General features: G+C 26.5%; 2 protein-coding genes and 1 long non-coding RNA gene across 3 annotated transcripts in view; all 3 read right to left on the bottom strand.

Moving 5' to 3' along the window:
- The window catches only part of LOC149876508 (uncharacterized), a 96,857-nt gene that overhangs the window by 32,587 nt on the left and 42,120 nt on the right, over positions 1–22,150 (bottom strand). The window lies entirely within an intron of this gene.
- On the bottom strand, positions 14,892–21,160 carry LOC149876513 (uncharacterized). The gene is made up of 10 exons (XM_090075259.1): positions 21,105–21,160; positions 20,661–20,853; positions 19,898–20,047; positions 19,379–19,441; positions 19,155–19,220; positions 19,026–19,070; positions 18,736–18,807; positions 18,496–18,552; positions 17,311–18,391; positions 14,892–15,605 (listed from the first exon to the last, which is right to left on the bottom strand). Exons 1-10 carry the CDS (start codon positions 21,158–21,160, stop codon positions 15,553–15,555), a joined length of 1,836 nt encoding a protein of 611 aa, XP_089931385.1. The 3' UTR covers positions 14,892–15,552.
- Positions 21,267–22,144, bottom strand: LOC149876512 (uncharacterized). The gene is made up of 4 exons (XR_016448652.1): positions 22,113–22,144; positions 21,805–21,849; positions 21,601–21,654; positions 21,267–21,321 (listed from the first exon to the last, which is right to left on the bottom strand). It is a non-coding gene; the product is annotated as an uncharacterized LOC149876512 (long non-coding RNA).

The following is a 22,150-nucleotide window of genomic DNA, read 5'->3' as shown; positions in this document are numbered from 1 at the left end:
CGCTGGACTAAGAAAACCAACTAAATAAAATTATTAGCTTTTAAATTAGAATCAACGAATTGTTGACTTAAATTGACGCGGATAGTAATAGAATAAGGTTACGAAGCCATTGTGGCTTTTAAGCACGGTGGAAGTTAAAATGAGCTGGCGACACTTTATGCTTATTATAAAATAACACCTAATCAAAATTATTTTTACTTAAACTTAGCACGTAAAAACATCATAATTTAAAAGCAGTTTCTTAATGGCATGTTATAAAAAGAACTTTTCAATCAATATACTTTTTTAATAATTGGACTACCTTTATGTATATGGGACAATATTGGTATGGATGCACCACTATTATGAGCATAAAGAAAAATTTTGAATAATAATAACAACAACAATAATAATAATATTAAGAAACTTTAGTTTTTAATATTATTGAAACTAACTAGAGTAATCAACGATTGGTCAGAGTCGATATTTATAAAACGAAACACTTAAAATGTGAAAAAAATGATTAGAAAAGAATTTAGCACGAAAATTAATTATTTGTAAAAATGAATCATTGATTAGAATATTTCATTGCTTGAGTTTGGTTAAATTTTACAATTTGTCAAACATTAATTTCATTTTGAACATCATTTAAAAAAGAAGACATTTTTTTTGAAAAATGGCTTCCTAGTTTATAGAAATTTAAGCCGTAAAGTTCACCCATGCAGTATAAAATGAGCAAAAAAAATTATGTTCAACTATCTGGCATTCAGTTGTATGCCATTCGTATTTAGAAATTTCTTAATATTTTCTTTCAAAAGATCTCGTTAGTTTTATGTATTGATATTTTATGTTAATTGATAACATAGTCACCAAGTTCCTTCGGAATAAAAAGTTGATGCATAAATGATTTAGTTATAAATATTTTAATGATATTAAAAGTTTCAAAAACATTTTAAAATGCTTTTTAAAAAAATGATACCAAACCTAATTTAAAATCATAAAAATGTTGCCGCATTCTTCATCGAGCAGATTTAGGGTAAAGTAGGGTAATTTCGGCAGGGAGATAATTTCGGCACCCCTTCAAAAGACACCTAAAAATATTTATTTATTGGAATGTTAAAATCATAATTGGGTATTGTAGCAAGATAAACAATTATCCTAAAAATACTGCTTTAAACTTTTATTTTTACATTACAGGTACGTTAATTTATGATTATTAGCTTTTTCTTAACATTTTTACCAATTTGAAAATGTAGGATAAATGATTTTTTCTAGGAAATTTTTACCAAAAGTTGTTATTTATTTTATTCAAAAATATAAACTGAATAAAATGTGAGCAACAATAAGATGAAACTCAAAGTATGTTAAAAGATATAAAAGTTTCCCCAAGGACTGCTCTAAGGAGATAATTTCGGCATATAAATGGTTTTTAATTTCGGCAGTGCCGAATTTGCCGACCTGTGTTTTCTCTGAAACCAAAATGGGAAATAAGCGTCTGAAATATTATGTATAGAAGAATTGATTTTAGTAATTCAGAAATTCGGATAGCAATAAGATAATAACGAGTTCGTTAGTGTCTCTGTGAAACTAAGTAAAATAATAGTTCCCCACAATATAAACTAAATATATGTTAATAATTTATTATATACAATAATATGTTAATATTTTATTATATACAATAATATGTGTGTGTGTGTGTGTATGTGTGTGTGTGTGTGTGTGTGTGTGTGTGTGTGTGTGTGTGTGTGTGTATGTGTGTGTGTGTGTGTGTGTGTGTTAGCATCATATAATGGGTTCAAAACATGTAAAATATTGAAAAATGTGGAATATATCCATTTGATAGAAATGTGTTTACTAAAGAAGACTTTGCTGCAGCTAAGGCTACTAATCACTTGTATGTTGTATCAAAAATTTCAAAATCAAATATTACCTCTGAAATGCACCCTACTCTCGACAATGCTTTAGACTCTGTTAAAGATTTAGATCATATTGATTTTGTTACAGAATGTGTAATTGCTTCTCAGAAACGTAAATTATTTTAAAAGATGTATTATTTTTACCATCTTCCACCATTTACTTAAAATAAAAATTAATTTTTTTTAAATCAAGCAAAATAATAACTTATCTGTTGTCTTATTAACCTAAAAAAAAGTTTCTTAAAAAAATAGTTCAAATTTTTTATAACTTACATGTTGCCTAATTTTATTCACCTTTTTTGATTAAATATTTATATTTAGAATCTTCTTCACCAAACAAATCATTTACACTTCAGAAGTCATTAGAACTAGCCACCTCTGATGAAACCTCACAACCTCATGATGTTAGTTTTTTATTTTTAATGTCAAGTCCACTAGCTGGACTTGACATTAAAAATACAAAACGAACAGGAATAAAATGGAGGGTAAATCATGCTGGAAGAATTACTGGATCACCATGTAAATCTCAGCTAGAGGAATCTTTAACTTTGAAATATAAGAACAGGCAGCCACGCAAAAAGTGCATTAAATAAAATATATCTACACATCAAAAGACGTGTTTGAATAACCTTGATGCTATAGGTGTGATTAATAAACAACTTTGTGCAATGTGTCAGTACAGTTATGGGGATCCTGTCAATCCATATTTAAAGGATAATTGGAATAAATGCCATAAATGCTGTAGATGGTTGCATGAAACATGTGCTGCTATATGTGGTGTTTATGCTAAAAAAATATTTACTTGTGATGACTGTATGAAACACTGATTCTTTAAAAAAAAGTTACATTGATAAACTGTTTTTTAACTTTCTTCAATAAATCTCTTTTTATAAAGTTTTCTTTGAATTTTGTATTTTATCTTTTTATGTTTAACTATTGAAGTTATGTAAAATATTATTTTATGAACTACTTATAAGCTTAAACATGAGTTCTCATTTTAACATAATTTAGAAATAATCATCGAAATCATAGAAATTAGTAATCATTTTATTTACAATTTTACTTTGGAAGCACATTTTTCTAATAAGGCTTCTGTTTTGGGTGATGTATTCATACTTTACTAAAATAGGTGGTTCAAAAAATATGAATCTTTGCAATTGCAACGCCCTTAATTAAATGCCAGTTAGGTGTAACAAATTCCATTTAAGAGACAATTACTTTATATAATGCAGATTTATAGCTGTTTGTAATATTTTAATTATATTAATGCGTTTTCAACGAACATCTTAATTTTCTTAAGTATGCCGAATTTACCGTATCATTGTGCCGAAATTACCATACTAGGTCGCTAATTTCGTCATTTTTGAGTATTTTGTAAAACAAATTTTACATAAAACTTTCTAAGTTTGAAACAACTTTTTAACTATTATTTAATAGATATATCTGCAGGACATCGATATGCATGATTTTTTAACGTTATTAAAGCAACCATTGTCTATAAACAACAAAATAGCTTGATACGCCGAAATTACCCTACTTTACCCTAGATATTAACAATTGATTTATGGTAGTCAGTGATAAAGATCTCAGAATATTCACTGAACTGAGGTGATATTCACATCACAACAATTAGATTACTGCAACTAAACGCAGCAGTTAAAGACTCTTAAATGTGATAGTGAAAAAACTTTTTTTTTAGTGAATTTTATGAAAGCACTTCACATAACAACAATCACTTATATAAAGTATTTTTAAAAAAGATTTTAAAAATTACACTTTATTAGTTTTATTTTACCTGACAGAAGGATTTATTATTTTTGTTTCCAAAGATTTATTATTTTATTACTGATTTTCCTTAAATTTACAAATAAGATTAAGTTAGCGTGTTCGGTTTAGGGATCGCCAGTTACAGTTTACGATACACTAACTTTACGGTTTACTTTACCGTATACTTGGTATACTAATAATTAGTATACAGATTAGTATACCTGTTTACTTTTATTTGTGAAATATTTTTGGACTGGCTTTAAAATTTAATAATTATATTTTCTTAATGAATTAAATTACTAGACCATGTCTATTATTTGACTTATCATGACTAAAGAGTTTTTTTGTTTTTTTTTAATTCAATTTTTGTTTCTTAAATTTACTTAATAAAAATTTCAATTTGTTAAGTTGTTATATTTTTATACCAGGCTGTTTGTGCTGCTCTTCACCGTTTTAAGACTTAAGATTGTTTATTCTACAGATTTCTCTGATCTGAAACAATTTGTAATAACAGTAATAAAAAATATCAATAGGTAAAAAGTTAAGCTTACGTTATACTTTACATTATACTTTACGGTATACTATACGGTAAACTGTACACTAAATTTTTAGTATACCGTACATCGGCGATCCCTAGTTTGGTTGTAGTAGACGTCAGAGTCTTCAAATCATTTTGTCACCCAAATGAAATAGAATTAATTAGAAATAGATATGATATAAATAAATAAATTGAGCCCTCTACCAGTTTTGTTTTGTGAAAACTTTTTCAAACTATTTAAACAAAAATGAAAACGTCTGAAAGAAAAACCAATTAAAGACGTTCTGCAAAAACGCTTTAGGGGAGAACCTTAATGAATGGGACGATTATTGAATGGGACAAACTCAGATTCTTATAGAAGCATCGATGTAAGGATATTCAAATTTCTGTAACAAAGAGTGATAGAAACAAGAACTCAACTGACCGACTCATCCACCCTATTGTGCTATGACTGTAATGACATTGGATGTTATTGTGTTTTCGAATGTAAAAAGTAATTTTTAAAAATGTTTTTGTTTTTCTAATTTTGCAGCGATTTTTTAAGTTATGGAAAATAAAATTCCATGTTAAAATAGATAGCAGTCTCTAGTACTACAGTGAGTAAAACATTCAAGCTTCAGTAATGGTGTTTTTGGTGTGACTAATCATTTTTGGATAAAGTGATGCGCATATTGAGTGGGACAAAATACTACCTATTGAATGAATTTAACAAAGTATTGTTTACAGCTCAGCAGAGGGATGCTGCAGTCCCTTACTTTTATCCCCATGGGTAATGGGTATTATTTACACACTTTTATACTGCAATATTTTACTTAAATAAAAATAACTAAATATATTATTCTAAAATGAGAAAGTTCTGCTTTGATTGAAATTTAATTAGAGTTAAAATGTTTAAAGTTAAAAATATTTTTTGTGTGGTCTTTCTGTATGTATCTATATATTTAAGTACATTTACAACTAACAAACTAATTTGAAAAATGATTGAATTAAATAGGTTTATTTTTAATTCTTTTATGTTTGTCTCATTCAATGTGACATACTTAATGAATGGGACAAATGTCATGCTCCAATAAAACTCTCTTTTTTCCAATAGCCAAATGCAAATCCAATTTTATTGTTTTACTATATCATTGAGCAAGAGTCGGTGGTTATTAAACATATTTAAATATATATATTAAACAATTTTATCTACGTTTAAAAAGCATTTTGCAAAAACTGTCCCATTCATTGAGGTTTTCCCCTATATCTCCCAAAATTATACATCTCCTAATATTACAAACTAATTTGCTTAAATTACTTAAGCATAAAAAGTTATAGAAATCAAAAGAATGTATTGAGAAAAAGTACTCAATCTTGAAAAAGAATCATAAAAGAAATCCTTTTTCTTCGGAAATTTCGTCACCAATTATGTTACTAACTAAGAGACATACTGTGCTGATCCCTTTTCAAATTTGTTTCATCGGCCCACATTTAGTTAGAGTTGTAATCTTAGGCAAAAAATTAACAACTTTTTGTGAGTTAAATGGATCATTATTAAATTTATTAACTAGACTTAATGTGGATCAAATGGTGATATTGTTTGTTTTTTGTTTTACGGTTTCGATTGTTTGGGATCGCTGGGAACACCTAAGATGCAAAGCGAGAACCAACTTTTTAATGTTAATAAAAGTCATGACATACTTCACTAAACCACCAAATGTATCAAATTTGCTATTGCAGATCTAATATCAATTTATTTTTGTAAGCTTGCAACCGGTTGCTAGGTTCACCTGAACTGCATAGCAACAGTAAACTTTGCTTAGTTACCATTTGTTAGGTTGTTCTTACCTTAGAAAATTTATCTATTGACTAATTTTTTTTTATTGTGGTATATATTTATCATATTTAAAGTATTCACCTGTTCCTTATAACTATAAAATATTGAACCAATCAACAAACATAAAATAATTTTAATCATAAAAAATATGTGCAACTGGAAATGAACAAACTTTTTCTATTTATAAAACAAAGTCTCTTAAAATCGGTCCTTCAAAGAAATTTAACACATCACTAGGAAAGATTTTAGAATTTTTCTCAATTGAAATACAATACAGGAAAGAAATGATACAGATGTTGTTTTAACTAGAGTTTACTCTAAAGAGAGAGAGAACCCAACATGACAGCTTTAAATGAGTAATTTGTTAAAATAAAAATCACATGCAATGATTCTTGAGGATATATTATGGGTGTTTCTTAAAAAGTTTCTTTCAAAAGTTTTAATAAAACTTTTTAAGACATGTACAAAAAAAAATCTGCGCGTATTCTGATGTGGTGTTTACGGAAACCGCGCATCATTTTAAATAGCTAATTGTTTTAAAGTGTCTTCATATTAATGTTATTTAAAATTTAAACAACTCTGATATTAAAACAATTAGTTTTAATTGAAATGCCATCAAATCAAGATAAGAAGCGAGAAAAAATTTTGCACTTTCTAGTTGAAAATCCTGGTGTATCAAACAATGCAATTTCTAAAGAGCTGCAGATTGCTTTGAGAACAGTGAAGACCGTTGTGAAACAATTTAAGGACAATGATAAAATCAAAAGAAAATCAGGAAGTGGAAGAATAAAATGTTTTGTTAGACGAGATCTTGGTAAAAAAAAGTGAAAGATGCCTCAGACAGAAAACCGGAGATTTCTGTTCGAACTTTAGCGAATAAATTTAAGACAAGTGCTTCCACTATACAAAGAGTCAAGAGAAATTGTGGCTATAAAAAGAAAAAAGTTCCTCGTCGTGAAGAAAAGTAAGAAAATGTCGCAATTCGATGTTCAAAATATATAAAAAAGATATAAAAAATTATGTGCTAAAAAACCTTGTTTGATTATTGACGATGAAACTTATTGTACTGCATATTTCCGATCTCTTCCAGGACACCAATATTATTCAGCAATTAATTGCAAGAAACTGAATTCTAACTATAAATGCATTGGAATGCAAAAATTCGCTGAAAAGTTCTTAGTTCGGCCAGCAGATTGTGAATGTGGTGAAAGAAGCTCTTGTTTTGTTACTACAGGAACAATTAACACCAAAATATACATAAAAGAATGCCTCAAGAAACGTCTTTTGCCGTTTTTAAGAACGCACACGGGTAACCCGTTATTTTGACCCGATATAGCATCATGTCACTACTCTAGGACAACTTTAAACTGGCTTAGAGATCATAAAGTAGATTTCGTTGAAAAACACTGCAATCCACCAAATAGTCCCGAACTACGTCCTATCGAAAGATATTGGGCTCTTGTCCAAAGAAAACTAAGGTTCAATGTAAAAGAAGCAAAAAACATTAAAGAATTCAAAAATTAATGGATTAGAGCTACCAAGAAAGTCCAGCCGAAGATTTTGCAAAAGCTGATGTCGAGTGTAAAACGCAAAGTGCGTGCGTTCTCACCTACAAAACTTCACAAACTTTCTTGTGAAATTTAATAATATTAATATATGTACTTTCAAAATATATTTAACATTCAACATCGAAATACAATAGTTAAATAAATATTTTGATAGCTTCACTTCTTAGATTTTGTTATTCTTTGTTTAGTTAATTGCAAATCTCTGACTGAGTCGCGCCATTTATATGTTGTATATAAGAAAATGATCTATAGTTAATATATTAGGTTAAACTTTTATAAGCTTCTTGTCGCTTTTTTTTTTTTTTTTTTTTTCATTTATATTGAACTTGGTGTTTTTAATCAAAGATTTGGCAAGTTAATCATAGATTAGGCAAGTTACTAAGATTTTTCTTCTCTAGACTGCTTCAACTAATTATTAATTTAGCTTTTAGCAAACAGTTGTTATTTGCTTTTACTCTATATTGCCTGGAGAATATATAGACTTAAAGTACAAACTGAGCAATTCTGGGAAAAACAAGTTCCTGTTGTTAAAAGTTGAAAAGTGTAACAAATGTTTTTTTGTTTTTGTTTTTTTCTCTAAAACTTATTTTAAGACATTTTTACAAAAAAGATTCTGCTTTTTAACAGCATGTATAGATATTGGTTACAAAAACATTTTAGGATATATGATAAAAACTCAACACACTAAGAATTTTCGTGAATTTCATTAGTGTAATATTATAGAGAACCAAACAGGACTTTTCTTTTTAAAAAATCCGTTATTGTAATGCTTAGTGTACATGCTTGATTTTTTTAATATAAAAAATAGGTTTCATTTATATTGAATATTTGTGGTTTTGGCCACAGCTGGCTCACTCTATGACAAATTATGAAGTGTTAAATGTAAACACTATGCGCACCCTTTAAGGTGGCTTCACAGGAAATGTTTTTTTTTTAGTAAAATAACTTAAATCTGTTCTAAAATCAGTTTTATAAATTCAATTTAATGAAAATAACAATAAAATATAAATGCTTATTGAAAAAAAAAAAAAAGAGGACTTTATTTATAAAAAACGCATAAAAAAGCATATATTTATTTATTTTTCAAAACACGATTAAACCAGAATGGCTAATTAAAACAACTCGCAACTTTGCAATATTATTATCTGATATATGAGGTAGAGGATGAACTAAGATCAATATATAAAAACAAAAACATTTCTTTTAAGTCCCTAAAAACTGAAAATTGACTAATTTTTAGGGGGTAGGGTTCAAAAAAAGACTTAGCAATCAATAAATATTCATTCAATTATCAAGATTCTAGTTCATTCTCTACATATATATGTATTGGACAATTAGGGAAAACTTGAAGGTCTAAGCATTTTTTAATGTTGAGATATCGTGTTTTGAGTTTATAAATTATGTTAAAATCTTCATTTTTAGATATAAGGCAAATAAGTTAAAAAAGTTTTAAAAACATCCCTTTTTGTAGCTATTTTTTGATAATTGTTCTTGATCTTTATCAATCCAACCTTTCCTAATTCCACTCAACTCTTTTCTTCTTTTTTTTTTTTTTGGTTGTCCTTTTTTCACCATATTCTGTAACCGCTTTCGGTCTTTTTTTACTGAACTGGTTATTGTATTTTTTCCAAAGTCTAGATTTAAATGTTTAAATACACGATAAATACCAGATGAACCTTCATCAAAAGAAAGAACTGCTGAGTTTACTCCCATTTCAAGAACATCTGTCTTTACATAAACATTTTTAGGACATCGGGACCAGATGATATTATTTAGTCCTTCATTACAATTTTGAGTTTGCCCATGAAGACATTTTTTCAATAAACTGTCATTACTCAATTCATCAAAGTCTTTCTTAATAATTTCATAAATCCATTCAGGCAAGTTTAATTTAGGAGACTAGTTTTCATCTGCATCTGCATTTTTACTTTTTTTCCACTTGCACCAGCTATCTGGACCAATTGGGCAAAGAATATGTCGATGAGATTTGTCTTCAAAATCTGTATAATGGCGCAAAACAGCTTTTATGTTTTTTTTCATTTGATACACTTTCTGTTCATCAGTTAAATTTTGTTTTGCAGCTGTTTGCCTGATAGCAATACCAAAAGCATTCTGTAATGTATTTACACTTGCTTCAGTTAATCTCCCTTTTCCAGACAATTTTTTATTGCCATATGACACTTTGCGTCGACTTCTCAAACGTGAACCTATTCTAACTTATTTATTTTTAAAACTGAACATGGTTAGTCTCTAAACTAAATCTTTTATAATTGCAGAACACGAAAACATACCAAAAGAGTGGTTAAACAAAAGTTTTCATACTGCTTTTTTCCGTTGCTATAGGCGTTGCTAAGGAAGCTACTTTATATCATACCTGCAAAATGCAAAATTGTTGCTTAAAAAATTAAAATTATTAAAAAATAATTGTACCATCATTTTCAGCATTGTTAAAAGTCTCAAAAATCATGTTTTTCAATTTTTTTTTTTTTTTTTTGATTTTACACCTTTTATTTCCTGTGAAGCCACCTTAATGTGATTAAAAATGGAGCAATCTGCTTTGAGTACAGCATATATTTCATCATTTTATATCCTTTGATAAAAATTGTGTTTTTTAGAAATAAATAAACTAAATTACTAGCATTATACGTAAGCTTTACACGTAAGTCAAACCCCAATACATGTATTCTAATGATCTAACTTAAACAAAACGACCAATGTATGACCACATTTTTAAACTGACATATGAGTCAGTCTTTCACAATGCAAAAGGATTGTTATGCAGTACTCTTCAGAGAAAATATTGTTTTAAAATTATCCCAGCCTTTTGCTAAATTATTTCAATTGGGATAACAATAGAAATAATTTTTCGCAAATGCATCAAACAAGTTAAAAAACCCCAGAGTTAGTTATCAACAAGTCCTATTTGCATCAGTTTAGTAGCTTGTTTAAATGGTGATTTAAGAAGACTTTAAATTTTGACATTTCTATTTTCTAATATCATTGTCAAAAATTACGAATATTGTCTTGTAAGTTTTCTAAAGAAATAGACGATCCTTTTTTTTTATGAAACTTATATATATTTTATAGAACCTAAGTTAAAATCTAGTAGCAAATACATGCATCAAATTTTTTTTATTACTTAAACTATTTTTCGCTATGGAAATTTTAGCTCCAATGTGCGAGCGCCATTATCCAGAATATGTAAGTGATGAATGAGGTGACCATTTTAACCAGGATAAATCAGCTATAATAAGTGGAGATTAAAAAATATTTTTACTAAAAATCTAAAATAATTATATCCATTGTATTAAATACCAATTTAACATTATTAAAATTATATTATAGTAAAGTATATATAATAAAGCGCGATAATATATTTTATTCTACTATATATATATTTGAATTTGTATATTAATACAGACTGAAATACATATTCAGGGTTCCCACAGAAAAAAAGAATCAAAATTCCAGGACTTTCCAGGACTTTCCAGGACCATTTTCCAACTTTTCCAGGAATTTCGCAAAAAAGTTCCAGGACTTTTCCAGGATATTTTCCCCCCAAAAAAAAAATTCCAGGACTTTCCAGGATTTAGCTATAAAAAATTCGGAAAATTTACTTTGAAGTAAACCATTTAAAAAGATACAAAACTTTACTAAAATTTTCATAAATAAATCTTTCTAATAAAACACAAAGCCTAAAATATAAAATAGTGTAGTCAGGCTTGGTCGGGAAAGGCGTGCGATCGCACTCTGATCTTGACCACGCATACAATATTTAGTTGCGACAACTTGCCCACGGCTTCATAGATGTTTTGAGAACATTTCAAAATATAGTCAAGCGCAAAAATGTTTAACTGGACCGATGAGAGACACTTACAAAAATTAAAACTTGCCTGATTAAATTGTTATAAATTAAGTTTAGAATAATTAATAAACTTCGTCTTTTATGTTGATTTAATTAATAAATAAAAAATTCAATCTTTTTTTAACCATTTCGCGCTTTGCGTAGTTAGCCTGAGTTTTGTTTTTACATATTACAAGGGAGTTTAGGCAATTTTTATAGCCAATGTAAATCTTTTTTATTAAAAATGCATTGCATTACTTAATATATTTTATTTTTAAAATGGTTTCAACCACTCCTGTAGCTTATTTGGTTCCATAGATATTCGTGTTTTAATATTTTCAACTCATATACATTTTATGAAATATTTCCTTAAGGTGGCTCACCCCCATTAAAAATCAAAAAAAAAATTTTTTTTTTTCTTTTGAATTTTAAATAAAGTTTTTTAAAATAAACTTTATTATTTTTTTTTTTTAGTGATGTTATTTTAAAGTTAAAATATTTATGTAACTGAAATGACAATATACACAGGATGATAACAACTTTTACACGAGGAGGAAGTTACTAAAAAATTTTCTTTTCATTATTTTTGTTTTTGTTTTGAAATTATTAAAATACTTTCTCTATTTTTGTTTTGAAATTATTAAAATAATTTCTCTATTTTTATAATTTTAAAGTTTTAAGTCAGTTTTTTGAGAACAAGGATTTTAAGGAAACGGTAGTTAATAATTAGAAAAAAAAATTTGCGAATATGTAATAATTAAAATACCAATTGCTCTCATGGAGGTTTTCTCTTTGTTACTATCTTAAATAATTTAAAAATTCATTCTCTAAAGAATAATTTTTTTTACATATTTTGTATTAACTTCACAAGAAGCTATGCAATCGAAATTGAATAATGAGGAAAAGAAAAAAAATAAAGTCAAAGCAATAATATAAAAAGTTATAATTCATTTCTTTAATAAAACTTATATCAAATCAATAACTAATTTATACAGAGATAAAATTTATTTACACGAGGTTGGCATTCTCTTTCGCTAATTCCTGTAAATCAAAAAAAAAAAAAAAAAAAAAAAAAATTAAAATCAACTTCAAAAAAGACCAATAAAAATTAGTTTTAAAATCTTAAGTTTTTTAAAAACCAGTTCTTCAAGATGTCTGTTCTTCGCTTGGTTTATTGCCTTGTTTTGTAATGTCCGATAGCCAAGATGTGAATTCCGTCTTCTAAGATGAATCTTTTGTCGTCGTTAGCGCTGAGTGCGACTTTGTTGATCTCTTCGGTGTAAATTTTAATAAAGAAATTAGAAAAAGGAATTTAAAGACGAAATGTAAAAAAGATAAGAAAAGAAGAAATCCATAGAAGAGATTTGTAGAAGAAATTATATAACGAAATAATTTAAAAATAGTTTATAGAGGAACCTTTCACAAAAAATTTTGATCAAAAATAAAAATAGAAATATATATGATAGTGAAATTACACCGTCAAAAGAGAGAAAGAAAGAAAAAAAACAAAAAAAAGAAACTTAACTAAACTTTTTTAAATTTTATTTATTAGTATATTTTAGTATATTTTGAGGCAAAAAAATCATGAGTTTAGCGGTGTGTTAGTTCTCTACAGACAAGTAATCAAAACAAAAAAAAATTAAGAAAATCGTAAGTTCGTGAGTAACGTTCATAAGTACAGAAAAAAAGTACAAGTAAAAAAAAAAAAAGACAACTTTAATAATCTTAAATTTACATATATTACAAGTTATTAACTTTTCAAACTAACCAAGAAAAAAAAAAAAAAAAAAACCACAACTACCAACTTGTGGTCTTAAAGATGTGATTGAATGAGTCAAACTCAGGGCATAAAGCCAAAAACTGAAAAGGATTCGGGTATTAAAAAATCCAATACCCAAACGTTTACCCGATAATTTATCTGTTTCAGTTCTCGTTAACCCGTTCCATCATTGTTTCGGGTATTTAACAGGTCTATACCCAAAAACTTTTTTGAAATTACCCGTCGACGGCTGAACGGAACCCGGTGACATTTAACAGGTCTATACCCAAAAAATTTTTTGAAATTACCCGTCGACGGCTGAACGGAACCCGGTGACAAATATATTTTTGTTATTGGTGTTATATATATTGGTGTTAAATATATTTTTACTGTGATACCTGAGCATGTAAAACAACCAAAAAAAAAAACAAAACTAAAAAATACAAAAAAGTCCGTTGTCATAAGTAATATAGTAAATGGTAAAGTTATTAAAGTTAAGAAATTAAAAAAGGTAACAATTAAACTGAAATGGTGTATAAATTTGAAATTACTTTCCAAAGAAAAAAAAGAATTTCGAAAAGTGAAATTAATTACAAGAAGAAAAAAAAAGAATTTTGGAAAGTTGTCATAAGTAATATAGTAAATGGTGTTATATTACCCAGATGTCATAAGTAAGCTAGCAATAATTTAAGGTCAAACCCATCAAATAACTAATACCTATAGTAAAAGTCTTTCATTCTAATCAAGAAAAAAAAAGAAAAATATTAATAACTCTTCGATCATTAAAAAAATAACTCTTCGATCATTAAAAAAATTATTTATGTCACCGGGTTCCGTTCAGCCGTCGACGGGTAATTTCAAAAAATTTTTTGGGTATAGACCTGTTAAATACCCGAAACAATGATGGAACGGGTTAACGAGAACTGAAACAGATAAATTATCGGGTAAACGTTTGGGTATTGGATTTTTTAATACCCGAATCCTTTTCAGTTTTTGGCTTTATGCCCTGAGTTTGACTCATTCAATCACATCTTTAAGACCACAAGTTGGTAGTTGTGGTTTTTTTTTTTTTTTTTTTCTTGGTTAGTTTGAAAAGTTAATAACTTGTAATATATGTAAATTTAAGATTATTAAAGTTGTCTTTTTTTTTTTTTTTTTGATTACATTTTAAGATTTATTTTAAAAAATTTGAGAATTGAATTAAAATACCTGAGAATGTTGCTATAAGTACTGTTTTAAAGTATATTTACCTCCTTTCAAAAAAAAAATTTTTTTTTTGATTAATATTTCATTACCCTCCTGAAAACAATCCTTACTTTTTCTTACTAATCTTAAATTTTTATTGTAAGATTGCGTAATTTCAGATTGTTTCACACTAATTACTTATTATCAGTGTTGTAAAAAATACTTTAAAAAAAAATTTAAAATTCAAATTCAAAATACTTTGTGTAAAAAGTAATTAAAATAAAAAATAAAAACAAGGTTTTTTATGGGTTCCCACTTAAAATTAAATTAATTAAATTACTTTGGCAATAATACATTAAATATTTTAAGCATTGAAGTACAAAATCCATAATATATTTTTACTATTATATGCTTAAAAAGTAACAAAAAATACCATTTTTGTGGTTAATACAGTTTCCTTCTCCTTAGCAACGTCATAGCAACGGTATAAACAACAAATTTATTCATTACTTCTGGAAGGTTTCAACTTAAAGTTTTGAAGTATTTTTCAATGTTAGATCTATTATGCTTTTCTACTGTTCTGTAAAATATAATATTTCTTAAAAATATGCTCTGTAGCATTAATACAATGTAACTGAACTGAAAGCTATCTATCTGGATATGGCGAACAAAAGAAGTAATATTAGAAATTTAAAGTGAAAATATCAAGGAAATAGGTATACATGGAGAGCAGAGGAAGTAAATGGTCGTAGCAGGAAATTAGAAACAACAAGTGTATCAAAGCTTAATAAATAACATGACTTAAGTGCTGCAACAAATTGTGATTCCAAAGTTGACAGTTTTTTCTTTATTTGCAACCTTAGAATTATTAAAAATGTATTTGAACAGTATTCTACATGCAGTGAGTGTAATAGCAAGCTAACTATTTTTCATAATGAATCTATAGGTATGGGATTTTCTATTGGAATTATAATACAATGTCCAAACTGTGACTTTGAAAGTACATTTTATTCATCACCATCTATAAATCGAAGTGCTTCTAGTTCAAAGCTAGTGACACAATTCAGAACTTTGTTGAAATGGCTATAAGACAAAATAAAAATAACCTACTGAGTATAGGAAATTCTGTAATAGCTGTACTTTACCATTGTACAAACTTTCCATATGAAGTCACTCGTCATCAATTTTGTTTAAAAGTGAAAAACAGTTGGTGTAAATGGCAATCAGATAACGCTATGGGTAAAATAAGCAATGGATAAAAAATTAATTTACCTGTGACAATTATGGAGGAAATTAAACCTATTTTTCAAGAATTGTCAAACCCTGAAATGCTAAGAAAGTGTTTACATGGGATGACACAAAACTGCAGAGTCATTTAGTGGTTTCATTTGGAAGTGAAGCCCTAAAACTACTTTTACTGCAAGGAAAATTCTTGGAATATCTGTTTATTCTTCTATTTTAAATTACAATGATGGATTTTCTTCTTTAAGTTGCATTTTTAAAATGCTTGGGTTTTCTGGAGGTGTTAATTTCGAAAAAAGGAGCTTACAAAAAAGATAAAAAGTGATAATCAAGTATGTCAAGAAAATTGACTGATATTAATAAAAAACGAAGAAAACATGTAAGATCAATAAATGAAGGTTATTTAGACATTGAGAAAGAGAAGGATGATGTGAACTCTTATTCTAATGGCAGTTTTTAGTAACTTTTTATAAAAAAAACTTATATAATAATAATAATAATAATAATAATAATAATAATAATAATAAAAATAATAATAATAATAATAATAATAAAAACTAATAATAATAATAATAAAAACTAATAATAATAATAATAATAATAATAATAATAATAATAATAATAATAATAATAATAATAATAATAATAATAATAATAATAACAAAAATAATAATACTAATAATACTAATAATAATACTAATAATAATAATAATAATAATAATAATAATAATAATAATAATAATAATAATAATAATAATAATAATAATAATAATAATAATAATAATAATAATAATAATAATAATAATAATAGTAATAATAGTAATAATAAAGATAATAATAATAGTAGTAATAATAAATAGTAATATTAAAAATAATATTATTAAATAAAATATATAAAGTTATAATGATATTATTAAATAAAATAAATTAAAAGATAAATAATAATAATAATAATTATTACTATTACTGTTATTATTATTATAAAAGAAAAAAAAAAAAAAAGATATTTATTGACACTTAGCCTTTATATTTTTACCATATATTTATAATAATGATCTACCATTTCATATGTTTATTCTACTAGGTTTGTTTAGTTTACCAATATAATTAATTATTTGTTTTATTTAAATCTGTTAATATTCTATTCGAAGAACAATTTTACTTTAATCAAAGAAAAATCTCAAATACTGTTTTATGAGGATTCTTGTTTTATTTTTTTTTTATTTTTTATTTTTTTAGCAGAAACTATTGATTTATTAATCATGTGTTATAATTCTTGACCTTGTTATATCACTTAAAAAGTAGGCATAGATTTTAAAAAAAGATCTTGTATACAATTAACATAAAAAATGAAGTAAACAGACTTTAAAGCCACAAAGTTTGTGAGAACAACAAGCTTTTATGTCAATCTCATAAATATTAGTTGAAAACCTTTATGTTTTACAAAATATCTTTTATAGTAAAAAACCACAAGGTTATCTTGCTAAATTAACACTATTTAAAATTACATTAACATCAGTTACAAGCTCTAATTTTTTTTTCTTAAGCTTAGATAAAATTGTATTTGTAATTATAAAAAACTAAGATTATGCAAGTTATATGGAAGCAGTTCATCCTGAAATGATATGATGTTAATAGCTGATATTATTTTAGAATTTGTTAAATAGTATAAAAAAAAATAGTTGTAATTCCATACCTCTTCTAGCATTTAGCAATGTAAGTCTTGCACATGCGCAATCCCGAAGCTCAACAAAACATTCAGAGTCAAACCATTGGTAGGAATCTTTTGCTAAATCTGCCATTTTTGTAATTACAAAATTGCGAAAAGCAATCACATCTTCTTCAACTGGAAGTTCAGATGGTTTACGGGATTTTACGTTTTTGTTTTTATTTAGTTGGTAAGTGGCATCTCCAAAGATAAAGTCCTCCCACATTTCTAAAACACTAACAAACTTGTCAGTTTCACTAGCATCATTGTCATTTGCTTCTGATAAATATAATGCTTTAAGAACTTTTGCAGCACGTTTTATTAAATAAAATAAATTTTGTTTTAAACCAGCTTTGATGCCTGAATCTGCCTTTTTTGTAAAAATATCTATTGCTTCTCTTAAGGCAAAGAAGTTAGAGCGCAAAAACATACTACTAGAATCTTTACTTTGTGTTGGTAAGTTTTTGAAGTGTAAAAATAGGTTGTAAAGATGTGCCAATTGTCTCATGGCGTTTCTGACAGAGCTTCTTGCTTCCATAACTTTATCAAGTTTCCTCTTTTCTTTATCATAAAAGACTGAACCAATTTTAAGAATTGTTATGTCTTTTAGGCAAATCTGACCAATTTTATCTGTTCGAAAATGTGATAAAATGTTTTTTTTAAATTCATCACTTAATCTTGCTTCTTCAGGTAATCTTAGAAGCCCCACTGGAACAGGAAGAACTTTTTGACATGAGTGTTTTTGACACGACTTCACATGATTGTGCCAGAATCGTTTTGAAACAAACACAAGGCATTGACTGCAATAACTAACTTCTTTATATTTTTGAGCCTCTCGTTCTCTTTCATATTTTGGTTCCGCTTTTCCAGCTTCAGCTACATTGACTTCCAAAATCCCTTTTCTTTTAAACATTCCAAAAGCTTCATCTCTTTCTTTCTTTGATTTAATTGATGATGCAACTTCAACTTCTGGATGACTTTTGTGCATAAGCTTTATGTGTCTTGTTAAATATGATGTAAACTTTTTACAAAAAATGCAAAATCGATGTGGCTTCTTTTTTCTTACATTCTAAAGTTTAGAATTTTAAATTTCAATTTCTGAAAATTTTGGGATTTAACTTTATTCAGATTGATTTATAAATTGTGTAAAAAAAATGTATTTTTCAAAGGTACCTTAACTTTTTTAGGCATTTCTTCATCAGGCAATGTTGGTTGGCTGTTTTGACCTACCTAGAATATTTAACAATAGTATGAAGTAAGAGATGTTTTCTTTTTTAATAGTTTTTCTTGATTTTATTTCATATAATGCTAAGAAAGATTTATTATGTTTAGTATAAAATCAGTGTTTTTCTTAGTTTTTAAAATGTTAAGTATTTAAAATATTTTTTATTAAAAAGTCAACTTAATTTTTACCTGGGATTTGTCTGTCACATCATCTATCATAAAAGTGCTTGATGCTATTTTGGCATTTTTAATATCGGATATCTGCAAAGAAATGTGATTAAGATATTTGCTACATTAATCAAAAATAAATCAAACAGCAATAAACTTAACTTGATTTTGATCACTTTAAACATGGAAAAGTTATTCATAATCAAATAACATTTAAAAAATTAAATTAAATAACACATTTTGTGTATTTAAAAAAACATTTTGTGTATTTAAAATTGTTTTCAGCTTAACAAATAAAATAATAAATTTACCTCTAAAACTAAGTTGTAGTTAAGAGCTTCAAAATCAATGTCATCCTAAAAAATCATTAGCATTTTGTTTAAATCAAATCATATCATAAATGCGAAGTGGTAGTAAATTAAAGTTAAAACTTCACATACCTCACTGGAATCTGATCTTGATGTGCTTTCATTTTCTAGAGTATCAATTCTTTCTTCATCACAGGACTTTAAATTAAATTTTTAAAAATCTATATCATTTGTTGCACATAAAATATTTCCATTAAAGTTTGAAATGCTGAATATTTTTGCTCTCAAATGATCAATTAGTTTTAATCAATCTTCAAATATTAAAAAGCATGAATTTGTTTACAAAAGCAGTATACCTGTGGAGTTTGGGGTAAAGACTCTTTTTCACTTTGATGTTCTTGGGTGATTGATGAAAAAATCTATTGTAAACAAAATAAAAAGATGTTTCTTTTTTCTTTTTCTTTTTTTTTGATAATTGATAAAGTCACTAGCCAAAACCAATGATGAAAAAAGTATAATAACAATTGAAAAAGAAATAAAATTAACAGAATCAAAGTAGAAATCTAGTCAAATATCTTTTGAATTTTCATTATGAGTTTGAGTTTGCTTATAAATACTAGGTTTTAAAAAATATTACTCCCTATATTTAAAATATCCTTACTTTATTAAGAATATTTTTAGGGTTAGAGTACATCAGATGAACCTTTAAGATTAAATACAAGAAGTAATATAATTAAAATAATGAATCTGTTATAAGTATGTTGCAAAACATGTGAAGGAAGTTTTTTTTTTTTGCCAAAAAAATTTTGCTTTTAAATAATAATATCATGTATGTTTGTTATATATTCATTTAGTCTTTTTTTAGAAATATTTACTTGAATATTGTCTTTTTCATCACAATCTGTAGCTGCCAATTTTGTGACTTTATTAAACTGTACATCACTTCTGACTTCTTTGTCTTTATCTAACTGTGCACTTTTCTCAACTGGTCCTATGCCATTTTTGGGTCTTTGTAATTTTTCAATCTAAATGTTTGTTGTTTTTTTTTCAATAAAAAAAAAATGATCAATTTTCTCATATAAAATAAACACTTTTTGATTATACTTTTTTAGTAACAAGAGTGAATATAACATGAATATAAAAAAAATTTCAAAAATATCTTGTTTTTTTAAATTGACTTTGAGATAACAAGAAAATAATGCTTCAAAATCAAAAATTAACTTTAGAACTAAAAAAATCAGTAAATTGTTCTCAAAAATAAATCTTTCTCACTTAAGTTATTATTCATCCTTGTGAAGAAAAAAAAAAGTGTAATTTATGATAGCCCTAAAAACAGAACGGCTCTAACAATGTGAAAATGATTTTAGAGGTAGGGTGCAGCAAACTTTGTTTATTACAAAACAATTTATTTGGGTATTATTAAATAGTTGTGCACACAGTTATTATCTTATAAAGTGTGGATAAAATTTTTAAAAGGTTTTTTTACCTTTGATATTCTTTTTTGCTCTGTCTTCATTTGAAATTCCTGAGTTAAAAAAAGGTTTTTTAGTAACATTTTAAGTAAATCACCAGGGAATGCAAATAATTGGCAAAATATAAAAATAAGTAGTTAAAACTTGAGAAGAAAATAAAAAAAACCTCAGCATGCCACTTTAGATTATCAACTCCATAAAAGTTGAGAGTTTCATCACCAACACAAATGTCTTTCAAAGCAAATAAACATAAATGAGGAACATCACAATGCAAAATCTTTTTCATGTATGCATTTGCAAAGTATTTTGAGTCATTAACATAGCGTCCTAAGTATTCATTGTATGGAGTTGCATCAATGCTAAATAAAAATTTTTGTTTTAAAAGAATATCAATATAAATAAAGAAAACATTATAAAATTTAGATGAATTTTAGAATAAAATTTAGTTTAGTACCAGTATTCAATATTTTTGTGTAAAAAGTCATAAACATAACTGCCAGCATTTGTTTCTTCGTATAACTTTTCTTTATTTTCCAGTGTGTTTTTTGCAACGAAATCCCCCCTATATTCTACTATGAATTCTCCTTTTTTTAAGCTTTTGCATGCTAACACTCCAAAACCTATACAAGTAAAACCATATTTGATATCTGTTATGTAATATTTCATTCTGATATTATTTTTTTTACATTAGAAAGTTTGTAGAAATATATTTTCTGACAAGTTTTCTGACCTTTTGTTTGGTTAATAAATTCTCTTTTTAAATAACTTGGATCTTCCTTTAATGAAATGTAGTGCTTTGCTTCCTTAATTGGAGAAAGTCGTTTTCTCTAAAATTATAATTTTTAGTCACTGAGTTTCTCCTAAAAAATTGGCTTGCTATTTACAATATAAAAACAATGGACAGTCAAAATGTTGTTTTTTTTTCCCTCTGGATTTATATGAATAAAATTCTGCAGCAAAAGTAAATTTTAATATAAAGTTTATTATAATTATTATAATATATTTTAATTATTATAAATATTATAATGATAATTACTAAAGTCTAAGTTATATAAATGCTCTTTGTTGTTATCATTGTTGAGTTAGTAACCTAATGGGTTTGTTACCTGACTTTTATTTACTATCTTCTCTTCATGATATGGCTGAATGCTACTTGATACCTATAATTGTATTTTTGAAATAGTTAGGAAGAAAGTTGTGTGCTATTGAAGGGTTATTTTCAGAACTACTTCTTTAAAAGTGAATTACGCAAAAGTCTGTAGAAGTTGCAAGCTTTCTTGTTTGCATGTTCTATTTAAAAAAAAACAAACCTGCAATGTTGATGTATTTATGTCACATGCTTGAATTGGTGCACCCTAATTTAATATAAGTATTTATAATGAACTGTGTTAAATAACATTTGGAATATTGTACTACTCTTGTTACTCTCACATTGCATGAAATAAATTTTCAGAAGTTTTATTTTTAGCCTAGTATAAAGGTGGGCGTGGTAGTCAATTTTTAATGAATAGGTATGTGAGGATGCATATTAAAAAAACAACTTTTGAATTAAATAAATTACAAGTTTGCAATAAAAATGTTTGTTAATGCTATAGCTAAATCATGAAAGGTCACCTACCATGACAGATGTTGTTATACTTGACACTGTTTCTCTCC

Source organism: Hydra viridissima, unplaced genomic scaffold, assembly GCF_058129835.1.
Source record: "Hydra viridissima isolate aposymbiotic clone 2 unplaced genomic scaffold, HvirCarnegie_v1 scaffold_19, whole genome shotgun sequence".
Lineage (NCBI taxonomy): Eukaryota > Metazoa > Cnidaria > Hydrozoa > Anthoathecata > Hydridae > Hydra > Hydra viridissima.
Note: the sequence above shows the minus strand (reverse complement) of the source record. Positions and strands in the feature narration are given on the sequence as shown.